Consider the following 17,218-nt stretch of genomic DNA (forward strand, 5'->3'; position numbering starts at 1 on the left):
GAAGGTTGAGCCAAGGGTCAGAGCGACCGCAGGAGCGTCGGGATCTTAGAGGGGCAATCTGATCGAGCACGGAAGTGCAAGAGGCAGAAAAGAGGGATAGGAGGATCTCAGGATCAGAAGAATCCTCATAGGAAAACACAAAATCTGAAAATAAAGCAGAAAACTCAACTATTGAGGAAGGGGAAATGCGGCGAGTATGGCAAATCCCCACCTGCCTAGGAGAGACAGGCCGGGCCACATCCACAGAAAACAAAACAGGAACATGATCAGACAGAGAAAAAACATCAGGTCGGACCTGTTACATTAACGCCAAAAGAAAAAACTAAATCCAATATGTGAGACCCCCCATGAGTGGGGAAGTCAACCAACTGAGTGAGTCCACAGGAGTCAATGAAATTACAAACATCAGCCACCAGGAACTTCTGAGGACAACAGACGTGTAAAGTACGGGTCGTTTACATCTTACTTATGAACCATAAAATGTGAGATTCCATAGAAATATGAAATATCAATCTGATGGATCTTTGAATATTTTAACCAGAAGATCAGAACTTTTTATTGCAGGGATTAAGCGACACTTCGTATTAACTCAGAGGAAAGAGAGAGAGTCAGGTTCATGATAGTTAAGACATTTATTTCTACACAATTTAAACAAGACCAGCTTAAACACTCTGTGTACTGATGGACTAAGGTGGAGTGAGACGTGAGAGGATGGTGTGTGTGTGTGTGTGGAATGTTACTATCCGAACCAGTGGATCCGGAGAAGCAGTTAGTTCTGAGTGGGAGTGAATGTTTCGCTCTAAACTATAGTTGGAGATTTATAACACACACGAGACGCCATCTGTCGGTCTACGTACCCAGGGGAAGCCTCCGTTTAGATCCAGAATGTCGAGGTCCTCTTGGACCCTCCTTGGTACCGAAGTCGGTAGAAAAGCAGCGGTGCCGACCAAACTAGTCTGGGAATGCTTCCAGGTCACGACAGGTTATCACTGGTGTCTCCGAGACCCTGAAGGGGTCGTGAGGTTCAGCTTTTATTCTGAAGGAACCGTTGTGGTCAGGTGTAACGCAACAGATTTTATCCAGCTTGTCGAGGCTCTTTTGGCTGAAGAGGAAGTCCGGATGGCCGGTCCGAGACTTCTCTAGAACGCTTGAACTAAAGAAAAGGTGGCGTGGGATAGTTTTTATAGTTGTCATATTTTGGTTTACTGGCGAATCAGAATTTGACATGCAAAAGAGGGTTTATACAAACACCACAGAAAACCACGCCTAGCCAGAAACGAAGGTTCTGATTGGGTCAGACCAGAGGAAATGTGTCGTGTGACTGTAGCATTACGTGTCTTTTAGTGTCTAGTGCAAATGTTCAGGATTATAATAACTTATAAAATACTACTGATCACAGGATTGTAATATCAAGTAATAACATTGTTATTTCACAGATTGATTGAACATTGGGCTCACATTATTATTGGTAATAACAAAGTTGTTGATAATGTGTTTATGAAGAGAGTTCTTCATCTTTGTCTTAAGCTGTAAAGAGGTGAAGCAGTTCAGATGAGCAGAGTGCATGAAAGACCTTGGCCACTATCTCATGTAGATTAGCCTGTCAGAGACTTTATGTCTCTGCTTGAGCAGACGCAGCAGATCATGACCTTTAGGTCAAAAACAGGACATTCATAAAGCTATACATGAATATTAAAATCAATAAGTATAAGCACATGATCATACTTAAGGAGGACATCAGCAAGAACGTCCGAAAATTGGGAGAAGAAAGAAGAAGAATTTGCCTCAGGGGGACTATAATAATACACAAAGTGTTGGAGGAGACAATCCCAATTCAAAGGTGGACAGTTCGAATAAGTCACAATTTCCCAGGTAGGAGGTAGGCCGACAGGGAATATTAGCCTTAAAAATAGTTAATAAACCCCCGCCGCGGCCCGTTGGCCTGGGGACATTCAAGTAGGCACACCCAGCAGGTAACAGTTCGGCGATAGGTGCCAACTCACCCGGCACAGTCCACGACTCGGTGACAAAGAGGACGTCCAACTCCCGATCGATGAAGAAATCCTTCAAGATGAATGTTTTATTCCGGATCGAGCGTGCGTTGATCAAAGCGCACTGCAATGGCGCCGGCGGCTGAATGACAGGACCTACAGAGGTGTGGCAGTTGTTGACATGTCGGAGATTAGACGCCGTCACTCCTCGCTAGCATCTGTCACAGGTCCGGGACAGCAGCTCTGGGAGACGGGAAGCACAGTGAATGGAGCGACATCGAGGCCCAGATATCAGACAGAGATGCTGCGCTCTGACAGCGCAATCCAGAGCCGAACCTGGCGGCCACTACGACAGCCCCGCCGGCGGCGGTGTTATGGGAGTCTCTATTGAGGATGGATCCTCCATAGGGTGACAGGAACAGAGGGAAACTGATGTTGGAGCGTTTCCCGGAGGTTAATGCTGCCACGCAGGGGAAAACGCCCAGAATAACGGAGATCCAGAAGGGTAAGTCTGTCATAGGTCGTGAGTGAAGATCCCAGGGAGAGCACAAAACATAGAAGAATAAAAAGTAGAAAGAGTCCATGGACGGGTTCTGGCTCCAGAGCCAGTATGGTCCTGCCAGAACTTCATGGATCCTGATTCCTTTGTCTCATTCACCAGCAGAATCATGAAACTCTTCCAGAACCAAACTAAATAGAACCTTCCACTAAGACATCCCTGATTGGCTCCAGTAAGTGTCTGTCACTATCAGGCCCCTCCCACTCATGTAGCAGCTTCCCAATCACAGCCTTCTAGTAGACCGCAGATGGACCTGGGTCACTGAGTCTTCAGAGTCCAAAGAGACGTAGGCAGACGATGTCACACCTCCCCCTCACCATCCTCTTCCTCACCTCCACCTGTCTGCTCCCTCGTCTGTGCCTCCTCTATGCCCTCTGTCTTCTGCCCTGGTGTCCTGCTCTCTGCTGTCTCGCTACCTTGTTGTCCCCCCTTCTGCTAGCTCCTGTCCTGTTGTCTCCCCCTCTTCTGCCTCCCCCATTGCTGTCTCCCCCTCTGTTGTCTCCCCTTCTGCTAGCTCCTGTCCTGTTGCCTCCCCCTCTTCTGCCTCCCCCATTGCTGTCTCCCCCTCTGTTGTCTCCCCTTCTGCTAGCTCCTGTCCTGCTGTCTCCCCCTCTTCTGCCTCCCCCATTGCTGTCTCCCCTTCTTCTGTCTCCCTCTCTGCTAGCTCCTCTCCTGTTGTCTCCCCCTCTGCTGTCCCCCCTTCTGCTGTCTCCTGTCCTGTTGCCTCCCCCTCTTCTGCCTCCCCCATTGCTGTCTCCCCCTCTGTTGTCTCCCCTTCTGCTAGCTCCTGTCCTGTTGTCTTCCCCACTTCTGCCTCCCCCATTGCTGTCTCCCCCTCTGTTGTCTCCCCTTCTGCTAGCTCCTGTCCTGCTGTCTCCCCCTCTTCTGCCTCCCCCATTGCTGTCTCCCCTTCTTCTGTCTCCCTCTCTGCTAGCTCCTCTCCTGTTGTCTCCCCCTCTGCTGTCCCCCCTTCTGCTAGCTCCTGTCCTGTTGCCTCCCCCTCTTCTGCCTCCCCCATTGCTGTCTCCCCTTCTGTTGTCTCCCCTTCTGCTAGCTCCTGTCCTGTTGCCTCCCCCTCTTCTGCCTCCCCCATTGCTGTCTCCCCTTCTGTTGTCTCCCCTTCTGCTAGCTCCTGTCCTGTTGTCTCCCCCTCTTCTGCCTCCCCCATTGCTGTCTCCCCTTCTTCTGTCTCCCTCTCTGCTAGCTCCTCTCCTGTTGTCCCCAACTCTGCTAGCTCCTGTCCTGTTGTCTCCCCCTCTTTTGTCTCCCTCTCTGCTAGCTCCTGTCCTGTTGTCTCCCCCTCTTCTGCCTCCCCCATTGTTGTCTCCCCCTCTGCTAGCTCCTGTCCTGTTGTCTCCCCCTCTTTTGTCTCCCCCTCTGCTAGCTCCTGTCCTGTTGTCTCCCCCTCTTTTGTCTCCCTCTCTGCTAGCTCCTGTCCTGTTGTCTCCCCCTCTGCTAGCTCCTGTCCTGTTGTCTCCCCCTCTTCTGCCTCCCCCATTGTTGTCCCCCTCTCTGCTAGCTCCTGTCCTGTTGTCTCCCCCTCTTCTGCCTCCCCCATTGCTGTCTCCCCTTCTTCTGTCTCCCTCTCTGCTAGCTCCTCTCCTGTTGTCCCCCTCTCTGCTAGCTCCTGTCCTGTTGTCTCCCCCTCTTCTGCCTCCCCCATTGCTGTCTCCCCCTCTTTTGTCTCTCTCTCTGCTAGCTCCTGTCCTGTTGTCTCCCTCTCTGCTAGCTCCTGTCCTGTTGTCTCCCTCTCTGCTAGCTCCTGTCCTGTTGTCTCCCCCTCTGCTAGCTCCTCTCCTGTTGTCTCCCCCTCTTCTGCCTCCCCCATTGCTGTCTCCCCCTCTTTTGTCCCCCCCTCTGCTAGCTCCTCTCCTGTTGTCCCCCCCTCTGCTAGCTCCTGTCCTGTTGTCTCCCCCTCCTCCTTGGTGTCTTCTCCAGGCTCCTCGTCTCGCTCAGGTTTACACTCGGTCTCTGGTCTCTGATAGGGTGCAGACTGACTAGGGATGGACTCCTTCCTCCCCAGACCTGAGGACACAGAGACAGGAAGGTCAGAATCAAGAGCAGCTGGTGACGCTGATGAATCAGAACCAGGCTCAGGCAGAAGTTCTGGGTCTGCTGGAGACATCAACGGCACCACTCAGCATAATCAGCTCGGTACAGCGCGGGTTGACTCGGCTCCAACGGGTCGTTGGGTTTTCTCCCAGCTCCGAGACAAAGGGGGCTGCACCCCCATGGCAGGATGAAAGAGGGGGTCCTTACTCGAGACACCTAGCAGACAGTTGCATTTGTGGACCGGGTCAGTGCACTGAGAACCAACGATCCACCTGTGTTGTAGGAAAAGGCTGCAGCCATCCGAGTCACGCTGAGTGGTGCCGCTGGAAAACGCCGGTCCCCCACCGAGAAACTGTTACTGACGTGGACATAAGTCCTGTCAGCGGAGACCCAGAGGGTCTTCTGGACCACCATAAGTTGGACTCAGCTTGACAGTCCTGATGGAGCTGCATTCCGTCTCCCCAGTCGCTGACCACACCGGGATTTAGAAGGAACCAACAGACGGGCGTGGTGTCCAGGTGTTGAGGTCCACATGCAGGGGAAACTTGTACGCATGTCCCTCTGCAACCAAGCGTTGATGAATGCCATGTTTGTACCCAGGTGCTCATGTTTGTTCAGAAACACCCTCAATTTACCATATTTGGTCACACCACACCCTCTAAAGCTCATGCAGGAAATCCCTGTTCTTCCTGAAAAAAACCAGCAAGATGAAGGCTCTGGTTGTTGAAGTAGAAGTTCTCCCAGCTCAGGGGAACCAGTGAAGACAGAACGCTGCCTGGCAGACAGCGTCAGAGGTGATACACGCGGTCGGGTCAGAGGAGACGTCCATATCAGCAACAAAAAGAGGTTCCTCATACAACTGAAGAACCGTAGAGGACAGGGGGAGCACTCCTCGGATCCTCTCTGGTAAAGTCCATCAGGCGTCCTGGAGAGGAGGATCCATCAGATGGTTGTCTGGGCTGTGGAACACCGGGTTAGGGTTTAGCAGGACCCCCCCCCCCTCCAAAAGAAGATCATCAGGGGGTCTTTTGTTCCCTCTTCGGGGGAAACTCCCACTGGGTTTGAATCTGGGACTCTCCACCATTTGACCTTAGAACTGAAGAAGCCTCTCGGATGAGAGGTGAAACATCTCCAAGCAACTCAAAGAAGTCCAGACGCTTTTCTTTCAAAGCTCCTTACACGACTTTGGGTTTTCTGTATCAAGTGCCTCCATTTTTGTGAATGAGTTGATGGTCTTTCCACGTATCATCTGGGACTTCTTCACCCAGCCTCATCACTTCTTTGGTTTTCACAGAGAGTGAAGGGATTTCTGGACTGTAACAGACTTTTATAGAAAGTTTAGGTTTAACTCTTTCATACACCTGCGATAATACTGAATTTGATTCATGTCCTCCTCTCTTTTTTGTTTTCTTTAATATCCTCTCATCTGAAACCCAATCCTTTCCAAGGTCTTTGTTGTGATTCATCTTCCTGGCCACTGCTTAAATATACCCCCAGGTAAACCAGTGTTCATAAATCATGTTAAGGGGTTAGGGTTGTTTGAAAGACAACCGTAGATCCCGCCCCATGACTGAATCCCGTCTATGACCAGACTATACATGACGGCTAGCCAAGCTAGATTGTATACATCTAGAATTCTCCGGCAAACCAACAATAACACGTTCCATACCCAACGCTTTCGGACACAAACTCAAAACACACAACAACCTGAAGTCAGTTCCAACAGGACGCGATAACTGATGGTAACTGTCCCCTCAGCATCTCAGGTAAAGCCCCTGAGGGACAGAGCCTAACTAGTTGCTTCTTGACATTACCCAACTTCTCACGCTAGCCACCCCGAAATACCCCTTTGATATGAAGACAGAGACTTCCTGTCAGCAAGTCAGCATGAACCCCTGATGGAGAGGCTAGAAGTCAGAGTTCAACTCCTAGTGCTGTTTCTGCTGAAGGTGTGTTACCTGCAGGGGTCAGAACCAGCGCCTGCAGGATGTCCGACAGAGACACGATGCCGACGATGTGAGAGCCTTCATCCACGACCACCAGCCTGTGAACCTACACACACACACACACACACACACCCGCACACACACACACACACACACCCGCACACACACACACACCCGCACACACACACACCCGCACACACACACACACACACACACACACACACACGCACGCACGCACACCCGCACACACACACACACACACACACACACACACACACCCGCACACACACACACACACACACACACACACACACACACACACACACACACACACACACACACACGCACGCACACCCGCACACACACACACACACACACACACACACACCCGCACACACACACACACACACACACACACACACCCGCACACACACACACACACACACACACACACACACACACACACACACACACACCCGCACACACACACACACACACACACACACACACACACACACACACACACACACACGCACGCACGCACACCCGCACACACACACACACACACACACACACACACACACACACACACACACACACACACACACACACACACCCGCACACACACACCCGCACACACACACACACACACACACACACACACACACACACACACACACACACACACACACACGCACACACACACACACACACACACACACACACACACGCACACACACACCCGCACACACACACACACACACACACACACACACACACACACACACACCCGCACACACACACACACACACACACACACACACACACACACACACACACACACACACACACACACACACACACGCACACACACACACACACACACACACACACACGCACACACACACACACACACACTCTAGTTAACACTTTGTTACTAAGAGTTGCGTAAGAATCGATTCTGAATCGAATCGTCACCCTGAGAATCAGAATGGAATTATGAGTTAAATACCAGAATGAACACTGATGGTTTGAAATTGTGCCTCTCAGTATTAAGGTAAACAAATCTGTATAACGTGCTGTAAACATAGTAAACATGACAGGAAATGACATCATACCATTACAACGCGAGGAGGTGAACTAAAGGAAAGAAATGTTTTCAGGTGTATTTATTAGTTTTCCTGCACTAATGTACCAAGGTGGACCTCCTGAATGTTTTTTCCCACAAAATCACAAAACGACCAGATACACCGCTCCATCAGTTCGGTTTGGCTGTAGCTATCTGCTCCTGCCCTCATTTGCTCCCCCACCTCTCACTGTTGCCACTGTAACCATAGATGTATCTATGACCGTAACCTCTCCTTTCCACTGGATGTGAAAGCGGCATGAAGAAGAAGTTATGTTTAAGTATGTGGCAGACGCTTTTGTCCAAAGCGACTTACAGGTGATGATGAAACCAGCAGGTTGCCCTTGAGGCTAACAACAAACACTAACCAGCCAGTCCTAGGTGGCAGTGAGACAGCATGATGAATCATTAAGAGAAGCGAACATGGAGTGGACAGTAGAGGAGGGGACGTGTACTGGGAGGGTGCTAGTTTGGAAGATGCTCTCTGAAGAGCTGGGTCTTCAGGAGTTTCTCATCAAAGACGCCCTGTTCTGGTAGTGCTTGGTAGGTCATTCCACAGATGTGGAACGACACATGAGAAGAGTCTGGATTGTCCTGAGCGTGGTGTAGGCGCTGCTAGCCCATGGTCCTTAGATGACCGGAGCTGCCGGGCTGCGATGTAAGCCTTTCCTAGAGGATACAGGTAGATGGGAGCCGTACCATCCAGGACTTTGTATGCTGGTGACTGAATGTGATCTGTGCAGCTAGCGGTAGCCAATGGAGCTCAGTGAACAGAGAAGTGACATTTAGGCTGATTGAAGACCAGACACACCGCTGCATTCTGGAACATCTGAAGAGGTGTCACAGTCCAGGCTGGAAGGCCAGTTAGAAGGGCGTTAGAGTAGTCGGGGCGGGAGATGACTGTAGATTGCACCAGGAGCTGGATGGCATATTGTGATAGGTATGGTCTGATCTCTGGAACGAGCGACAGAGGCAAGGTGATATTTGAAGGTCAGGCGGTTGTCAATCACAACAGCCAAGTTTCGAACTGCCTTTGAAGGAGTCAGAGATGGAGAGTCATTTTGGATTGATATTGTGCCGTATGGATAGTTTCACTGGGACGACAAGTAATTCACTTTTGGAGCGGTTGAGTTGGAGATGGTGGGATTTCATCCATCTTGATACGTCAGAAAGACGGTCTGAGATTCGTGGGGAGACTGTGAGTTCATCTGGCGGGAATGACAGATAGAGGTGGGTGTCGTCGGCATAGCAGTGGTAGGAGAAGCCATGTGATCGAATGATCTCACCCAGTGATGTATATGGCAAAGAGAAGAGGTCCCAGTACAGAGCCCTGGGGGACTCCTGTGGCAAGATGGTGAACAGCAGAAGGTCAAAAGCCCTTGGGAGTGCAAAGTTTAGCAAACTAACAGGCACATCCGACTCCCTTTCACCACTGGCAACAAGTGAAGAGGTAAATGTGTAAAACAACAACATTTAAGAATGACAAAGGTTTTGTAACCGTTTGTTATAAATCAGTAAATGCATTTTGTCCTCTTGGGCTCCCATAAAAGGAAACATGGCGTCTAACATGGCGTTGCCCAGAGACCCGCTCCCATGTATGTCAGACCTGATTTTTATGGTTATATGTTACGAAGCCGCAAATATTTTTCAACAACTGGGCATCATTTCATTCATAACCAACAACATTTTGATGGATAATCCCAGAACTTGATGGTAAAAACTACACATGGTCTTTTTAAGTGTAGTTAGAGTGTATTAGCCTTCGGTGATGTCTGGTATTGGTTTGTTTAAATGCATCACACCGAACCGGGCTAAAAGGCTCTGCTTCACTCTGCTCCTTCTGCATGGACCAGGCTGCAGGAAAACTGGAAATTAACCGCGTTTATCTCCTTGACTACGTTTAAAACCAGACTGAGAACCCTTGAGACGGATTCCCTGTGTCGTAACTGTAGCTTCTGCTGCCTCTTGGCCGCGACTCCTTTGAAAATGAGGATTTTAATCTCAGTGGGACCTTCCTGGTTGAATAAAGAATACATAAATACGATAATGTTGTGCTCTCTTTCTAATTTAGACCACACCAGTTCATCAAAATAAAGTGATTTTCTGACCGGAGTCTGTTCACAGTGCCCTGAACCTAACCCATCGTAACATCTAACGTTTTCCTCCCAGCCACGGACAGCTCTTCCTTTTAAGCATCAGGTATGATGTCTGTGGCAACCGCTAGCTTGTTCAAACAGCGGCCCTCTCTGATTGGTTCTTCTCTCGCCTAGCCCCGCCTGTTCCATTTGCTGATTGGTTCTTTTTTCTGTTCTCCCATTGTTGTTGTCATGTTTCATTCAGTGATGAAGATGTGGATTCAATTCATTCAAATGAAAAAACCCAACCCCTAACACTAGCACGCAGCTGAAAACACACAGACACATATTACTAGGAATGCTTCCTATCAAAATAAAAGCTCTGAATAAGAACAATCAGCTGACCCACTTCCTGTCTGGTGTCAGCATCACATGACCCATCAGCTGTTACCTCAGCCTTCACAATACGGTCCACAATGGTCTCCAGGGTCTCCAGCTTGTTGCACTTCATGACTCCCTCAAAGTACTGAGACCTGTGTCTGAGGGCCTGGGTGACCGTCACATCCAGGTTGTTGTAGGTCTTCTCAGCCGCCAGGTTCTGCACAGGATGGGAGGCAGATCTTTTAGTTATCAGGCTCCTCTCCTGTGGAACCAGCTCCCAGCTTTAGTCCGTGAGGCAGACACCTTGTCTACTTTTAAGAATAGGCTTAAAACATTTTTATTTGATAGGGCCTATGGTTAAAATCTGATGTTAGCCTAAATCTGGACAAGTGGGGGAGTAGAGGGAGGTGGAGTGTACAGTCGGTAAAGACGGCTCTCCCTTGCCCTGCCTCCAACATGCCTCCATCTAAATAGGATAGATTATCCAGAGTTATCTCTGTAGTTATGCTGCTATAGGCTTAGACTGCTGGAGGACACACTGACCACTTTTCACACTCGACTACTTTCTTCTACAGTCTGCTCTTTAACTGTATTATTTCCTGCTACTTCAGCTGTTAACTTTATTTTCTCTCTAAGTGTTTTTCTCCCCAGAAGAAGCTACAACGATGTTCTGCTGAGCTGTGGTGGCCTCATGGAGGGGGCCATCGTCTAGCACACTGCTGCTAACCACTTAAACATTCTCCCTCTCCTGATAATAACTTTTTGTTTTCATTGACTTTTCATGTGCTAATACTAGTTTACCCGTTTAAATACTAGGATAAAAACAATAAAGTTTATCTTTCACCAAATACAATATTTACTAAGACATCACAATATAACTATAGACACATTACGTGTGTGTGTGTGTGTGTGTGTTTGTGTGTGTGTGTGTGTGTGTGTGTGTGTGTGTGTGTGTGTGTGTGTGTGTGTGTGTGTGTGTGTGTGTGTGTGTGTCTGCTCTGTCTTCTCGATCCCCAGTGAGTCGTGGAGGATGGCTGCTTATACTGAGCCAGGATTCTCTGGAGGTTTCTTCCTGTTAAAAGGGAGTTTTCCTCTCCACTGTCGCTGCATGCTTGCTTAGTATGAGGACTGCTGTATAGTCACTGACACTAGTCAGTGACTTGATGCAACCTGCTGGGTTCCTTATATAGGAAACATTATTTCTGATTGGCTTAATGAACTGTGAATTGGAATGTTTATTATGTGAAGTGCCTTGAGACGACTCTTGTCGTGATTTGGCGCTTTATAAATAAACTTGAATTGAATTGACTTGACACCACAGTCAGTGTTCTCATCTGGTCCACACAGCTGGCACAACAAGGCTGCACTCACAATCACGTCAAACTTGGAGTAGATGTCCACCACCTTCCCTGCAGACAGACAGAAGGTCAGAAGGTCAGAGCAGCTAAGCACACCAGGACAAGCAGGACGAGGGAGCAGGGGTACCGTTGTGGTCCACGACGGGCAGGGCGGAGACACGGCGGTGTGTGAACACGGACAGAGCCGTGATGAGAGGCGTGTCGGGGTGGATGTAGGCAATGTTGGAGTAGGTCCCCACCGCCAGGTCCTCCAGCGTCTGCTTCATGAAGGCTGGCATTGGCATCTCACACACCTCACACACACACACACACACACACACACACACAGTGTTTTAGATCGTCTTCTTGCTCTGATACACCTCTCTCTATTCCAGCCCTGCTCTGAAAAGACCGGTTAACCCCGCCCACTCGGCCAGGACATGAATATGATAATGAGCTGTTCGCTGATTGGTTGGATCCCCAGAAGGCCTCTGAAGGCCAGAAACTAGACGCTCCGGTTACAGCCGTGTGTAGCATTAGCAGCTAGTAGCCTGTGTTTAATTCTGCAGAGAACTAGTCTGGTTACTCGCAGGCACACGAGGGGCGGGACTAGCCAGCTGAAAAATAACCAATCAGAAAAAAGGTGTACCGCGTGACACTGTCGTTTCTAGCTGTAGTCAAAAATGGTGTCTGGTGCCATTTGTTCCATCTGCAGGTGCTTCTGAGGCTGGAGGGGGTGAAGCTCATATCCATAAGGAGGTTGGAAGGAGAAGGGCTGTGTGCAAGATGCAGCCGCCTGGAGCACATCAAAAATCAGCAATCTGCAGCTCTCCATGCTCTGCTGGAAAGAATCCCGGTACACTGCGTCCACGTGAATAACGTCATACAGGTAGAACGCCGGGCTCCCCTTAGCTCCCCTGTGTAGCGTACCCAAAGGACAAGTTTACACCACAAATGACCAGAAACTAACTTTTAATTTGCAGAAACAAACACCCCATCTGTCTGGTCTCCCAACAGGAAGCACTGCACAAGACCTGGTCACCGCACAAGGAAGCCATAATGTGTTTGCTCAAGGTCTCAGGCAGGAGACGAGACCTTTTACTCTCACTGAATAAAGTTCATCTTCCTTCCATCATAAATGACAAGTGTCACATAATCATCTCTTTTTAAATCCAAGGTGTGTGAATAACGTGTGCTTCAGTCAGTGACGAGTTCAAATGAATATTTTTCCTGCAGTGGTTCATGTCAGTCACCGGGTCAGTGTTTGTTGATTTAACAGGTTAGTCTACCAGCATACTCATGCATGATCTGATGAGGAACCAAGATGGCGCCGGTGTACGTGGCAAGCCGTCTGTCTCCTCTCAGTTATTTTATCTTTTTATTATTTTTGAGTGTTTTCGTGTGTAATGTGACTTTGCTGCTGACTTATGACCGAGAGGCTCTTCTAGAACTTCGGTCGGCTGCTGGCCTGGCGAAACTGGGTGCTTGGACGGGCTGGAGGAGTTCCGGTTTTTCGTCCTCCTGCCAGTGCCGCTCGGCACCACCAACGGCTCCTGGATCGGGCTAACTGGAGGAAGCGTTGTAGGGGTCGTGGAAGGCGTGGTGGACGGCGGGTGAGACTACGGTCCAAGCTGTCACAGTCCCGTAGGGAGCTTGCTGAGCTGACGGGTATCAGCTGTCATCTTGTGGCGCCGTCACGCCTGTTGGAGCCGGCCCCGTCCTGCCTCGTGCCGTTGGTGGGATTTGATGAGGAGACTGCGCACCCGCCCTTTCGTCCGGTGTCTCGGTGCCGATGGAGGGGAGTCAACCCAGCGAATCTCCACCCGGTGACCTGTACGGGGGTAGCACCCACGTCCCTGGGCTTAAACAGCGCTGGGCCGACGACTCCACATCTCACACGGCTGGGTCTGGTCAACGCCAGGTCGGTAATGAATAAAACTTTCATTTTGAAAGAGTTCTTTGTTGCACAGGGGTTGGAACTCCTGTGCATATGTGAGAGCTGGCTGCCCATGGGAGATTCGAGTGCTTTACTGGAACTACTACCAGTGGCTTGTAGCTGTTTTAATGTCCCGAGGTCTTCTGGCAGAGACGGTGGACTGGTCGTCTATAAATCTCACTTCAACTGTAAACAGCTTATTCTGTCGAATCCTCCTTCCAGCTTTGAAATGTGCCTGTCTGAACTTGGCCCACCTCCTCTGTTGCTCGTAGCGTTGATATATCGTCCTCCTAAGTTTGATGTGGACTTTTTAAAGGACTTCTCTGACCTCCTGTCTGTAAACATGCTAAAGTATGATCATGTTTTGATTCTTGGTGATTTTAATATTCATGTGTGTTGCCCTGATAAGCCATTGGCTAAAGTCATCTTACATCTGTTGGGCTCCCTTAATCTGTCACAGTGGGTCCTGGGTCCTACTCATGCGCAGGGACACACCTTGGATTTGGTGCTCTCTATTGGTCTCTCTGTTGCTGGTGTAGAGATACTGAGCCCGGTTTTTTCTGATCACTCGCCCATTCTATGTGATTTTAACTTGCCCTGCGTGTCTGCTGTGGCTTCCTCTCATGTGAGATTTTGTCGTGTTTTAAATGCAGCAAAGGTTATTGAGCTTGGCGAGCTCCTATGTGCAGAAGGAAGTGAGCTACACACAATGTCACTTAATGCAGAGGAGCTTACACTCCAGTTTGACAGTATCTGTAAAAACATTTTGGATAGAATTGCACCTCTTAGGATTAGAAAGCCGAGGCCTAGGCCAGAACCATGGCTCTCTGATGATGTTCGGGCCTGCAGGAGGGCAGAAAGGAAATGGAAGAAAGACAGACTCCAAGTCTCTCGTGAGATATTCAGAGAATCTTTGTTTAGCTACCAGCAAACTCTTAAGGAAGCGAGGGTGAAGTTCTTTGCTGATATCGTGGAAAAAAATTCTCACGATCCACGCTCTCTTTGTTCTGTAGTAAATTCGCTTCTTGAGTTCTCTGATTCTAGTTCTCTGCCTCCCACAGGTGAAACTTGTAATGACTTTCTTCACTTTTTTGTTGATACGGTTAGAGCTACTCGAGCTGCCATTACAAACTCACCATCTGACTCTCTACTCCCAGAGTAGATCTGTTTCTCCTTTATTGGACTGTTTGAAGGACATAAAATGTTGGATGGCTTCTAATTTTTTGCACCTAAATGAGAGCAAAACGGAAGTCATAATACTTAGTCCTGGCAGAAGAAATGGCTCAGGTGCTGATATTGACCTTGGCTCATTGACCCCCTATGAAAAGAAAATAGTAATTTGGGGATTAAAATTGACTCATCACTTAATCTTGACACTCATGTAAATACAGTGGTGAGGTCCTGTTTGTTTAACCTGAAAAGACTATCCGGGATCAGGCCTCTGCTGTCCAGAGCTCATCTGGAGTCTGTGTTGCATGCTTTCGTCCTGTCCCGTCTGGACTACTGTAACGCTCTGTATGCTGGTCTGGCCCAGTGCACGGTTGCACGGCTCCAGTTTGTGCAGAACTCTGTGGCTAGGTTCCTGACAGGTACTAGATGTCGAGAGCACATTACTCCAGTGCTGACTGCTCTGCACTGGCTCCCGGTGCAATATTGAGCTAAATTTAAAATCTTAACTCTCGTTTATAAGGCCCTCCAGGGCAGTGCCCCCTCGTACATTACTGCACTTTTGCACAGGTATGCTCCGTCTCGGTCTCTTCGCTCAGCCGAGCAGGAACTTCTGGTGGTCCCCCGGTCGAAATATCGATCGAGGGGTTATCGTGCTTTTTCTGTTTTGGCTCCAGCTCTGTGGAATGAATTACCATTGAGCATTAGGCAGGCGCCGTCCCTTCCAGTCTTTAAGTCTCGTCTAAAGACTCATTTCTATTTGATTGCTTTTCAGCGCCAGGGTTCTTTGAATTGCCCTGACATGATGGTTTTAATTCTTCTTTTTGACCAGGATGCTTGATCTTATTTTGTCCACCATTTGTTTTTAATTGATTAGTCTTATTCCGTTATCTCTCTGTATTTGTAATATTGTTTGCTTGATATTTTATGATTTTATGTTTTTATCTTGCTTTTATGCCCAGGTACTGGGAATGTTTGTATGATGATGCTGTTCAGCACCTTGGGCTTCTGAAACGTTGTGGAAGGTGCTCTACAAATAAAATTGATTGATTGACTGATTGATTGATCCATCATCAGACTAATATTAAGGTTTTAACTTTCACGTCACCTAAGAGTTAACCTCTCTGAGTATCCGAGGGAAGAGTGATTTCTGGTAACGCCTTTTAAACGTGTCCACTTCTGATTTTTTTGTTTATAAACAATGAAGGTGATAAAACAGGAATTACTTCCTGGTCTGGTCAGTCTTCGCTGTTCCCTTGACCAGGCCAGTCGGGTGAGCAAGCATTTTGAGACCATCCTCTCCTTCGACCTCACGGTCAAAGCCTCTCTGCAGCGCTTGTGAGTGATTTCAGACAATGCCGAACACCCTCACACGCAAAACAAGCACTCCAGCCTCCTGCCGTCACCTGGAGGTATCTCAGACTAGACGGGTTGTACCGGAGCTAATATACAAGTTCCTGGTACCTAGAGGCTCACGCCACCGGCAGTGTCCACCCCAACCTCCTGACCCTCTGGATCGCTTGGGGATCTTCACACCAGGGTGCGTCGACTCGGCACATACTGCGTCAGAAGGTTTTATAAAGAAACTTTAGCTTATTAAACCAAACAGCCAAACTGATTTTATAGCCCAGACTCCACTATCTCTCTCAGATACTTAAGAGTTAGCTAAAACATCTAGCTCCATTCCATCCATCATCTGTTATCGACACAACCATCAGCTTGTCAAGTACAATCATTTAGTTTAGGAAAACAGAATAAAAATCATTTTCATAAACTTTTCTTGACTCTGTCTGAATTATATGAAGTGTTTTAAAACGTGTAAATAGGTATATATTAGTTTATGTTTGGTGATGTTCAGACAGTGGTGCACGTGTATGCATGTGGAGGTCCTCTTTTGTTTGCCATTTATCTGCTACCTCTGGGGTCAATCTTTCGTAAACATGGCCTATCATTCCATCTGTATGCTGACGATTGCCAGATTTACTCTCCATTGTGTCAGGAGAAAGGTCACTCTATCCAGTCCTTTGTGTCCTGTATTAATGAGGTGAAGTCTTGGCTAATGGCCAACTATCTACATCTGAATGAGGGAAAGACAGAGCTCATTGTTTTTCACCCCAACAGCAGGAATGTGGATCGTTATGTTGATCTTGGCCCTCTTTCTCTGTACTCAAAACCAGTTGTTACCAGTTTGGGGGTGAAACTTGATGCTGGACTTAAATTTGATGCTCACATCAATTCAGTGATCCGGTCCAGTTTCTTTCACCTGAGACGCCTTGCTAAAATCAAGCATATGCTGTCGAGAGCCCACCTGGAGCGGGTACTGCATGCCTTTGTAATTTCTCGGCTTGACTACTGCAGCTCTCTCTATGCAGGGTTGTGTCAGTCATCACTGCGTCGCCTACAGGTTGTGCAGAACAGCGCAGCCAGGTTCCTGACTGGGACCAGGAAACGGGACCACATCAGTCCGGTTCTGGCCTCCCTGCACTGGCTTCCGGTTCGCTATCGCTCACAATTCAAAATCCTCGTCTTTGTTTATCATTTCTTCCAGGGTGGTGGTCCCCCCTATCTAGCCACTCTCCTGAACAAACACTCCCCATCCCACGCTCTGCGCTCCTCTGACCAAGGCCTGCTCGCTGTCCCTCGGTCTA

At 48.7% G+C, this 17,218-nt stretch overlaps 2 protein-coding genes across 3 annotated transcripts in view; one reads left to right on the forward strand and one right to left on the reverse strand.

Moving 5' to 3' along the window:
• Positions 1–2,783: 2,783 nt before the first annotated feature.
• The window catches only part of LOC107373612 (uncharacterized), a 67,284-nt gene continuing 52,849 nt past the window's right edge, over positions 2,784–17,218 (reverse strand). Inside the window, exons 10-15 of the mRNA XM_070553451.1 lie at positions 11,616–11,781; positions 11,502–11,539; positions 10,201–10,347; positions 6,561–6,654; positions 2,967–4,575; positions 2,784–2,817 (exon numbers count right to left, since the gene is read on the reverse strand). Coding sequence (XP_070409552.1) covers positions 2,784–2,817; positions 2,967–4,575; positions 6,561–6,654; positions 10,201–10,347; positions 11,502–11,539; positions 11,616–11,781 — 2,088 coding nt within the window. The remainder of the gene's footprint in view (positions 2,818–2,966; positions 4,576–6,560; positions 6,655–10,200; positions 10,348–11,501; positions 11,540–11,615; positions 11,782–17,218) is intronic.
• LOC139070747 (uncharacterized) lies at positions 12,061–15,780 on the forward strand. 2 transcript variants are annotated; one of them, XM_070553541.1, is made up of 2 exons: positions 12,061–12,356; positions 12,451–15,780. In XM_070553541.1, exon 2 carries the CDS (start codon positions 13,396–13,398, stop codon positions 14,563–14,565), a length of 1,170 nt encoding a protein of 389 aa, XP_070409642.1. In that variant the 5' UTR covers positions 12,061–12,356; positions 12,451–13,395; the 3' UTR covers positions 14,566–15,780. The 2 variants fall into 2 exon arrangements, with proteins under 2 accessions (XP_070409642.1, XP_070409643.1); XM_070553542.1 differs by having other exon boundaries at positions 12,485–15,780.

Source organism: Nothobranchius furzeri, chromosome 7, assembly GCF_043380555.1.
Source record: "Nothobranchius furzeri strain GRZ-AD chromosome 7, NfurGRZ-RIMD1, whole genome shotgun sequence".
Lineage (NCBI taxonomy): Eukaryota > Metazoa > Chordata > Actinopteri > Cyprinodontiformes > Nothobranchiidae > Nothobranchius > Nothobranchius furzeri.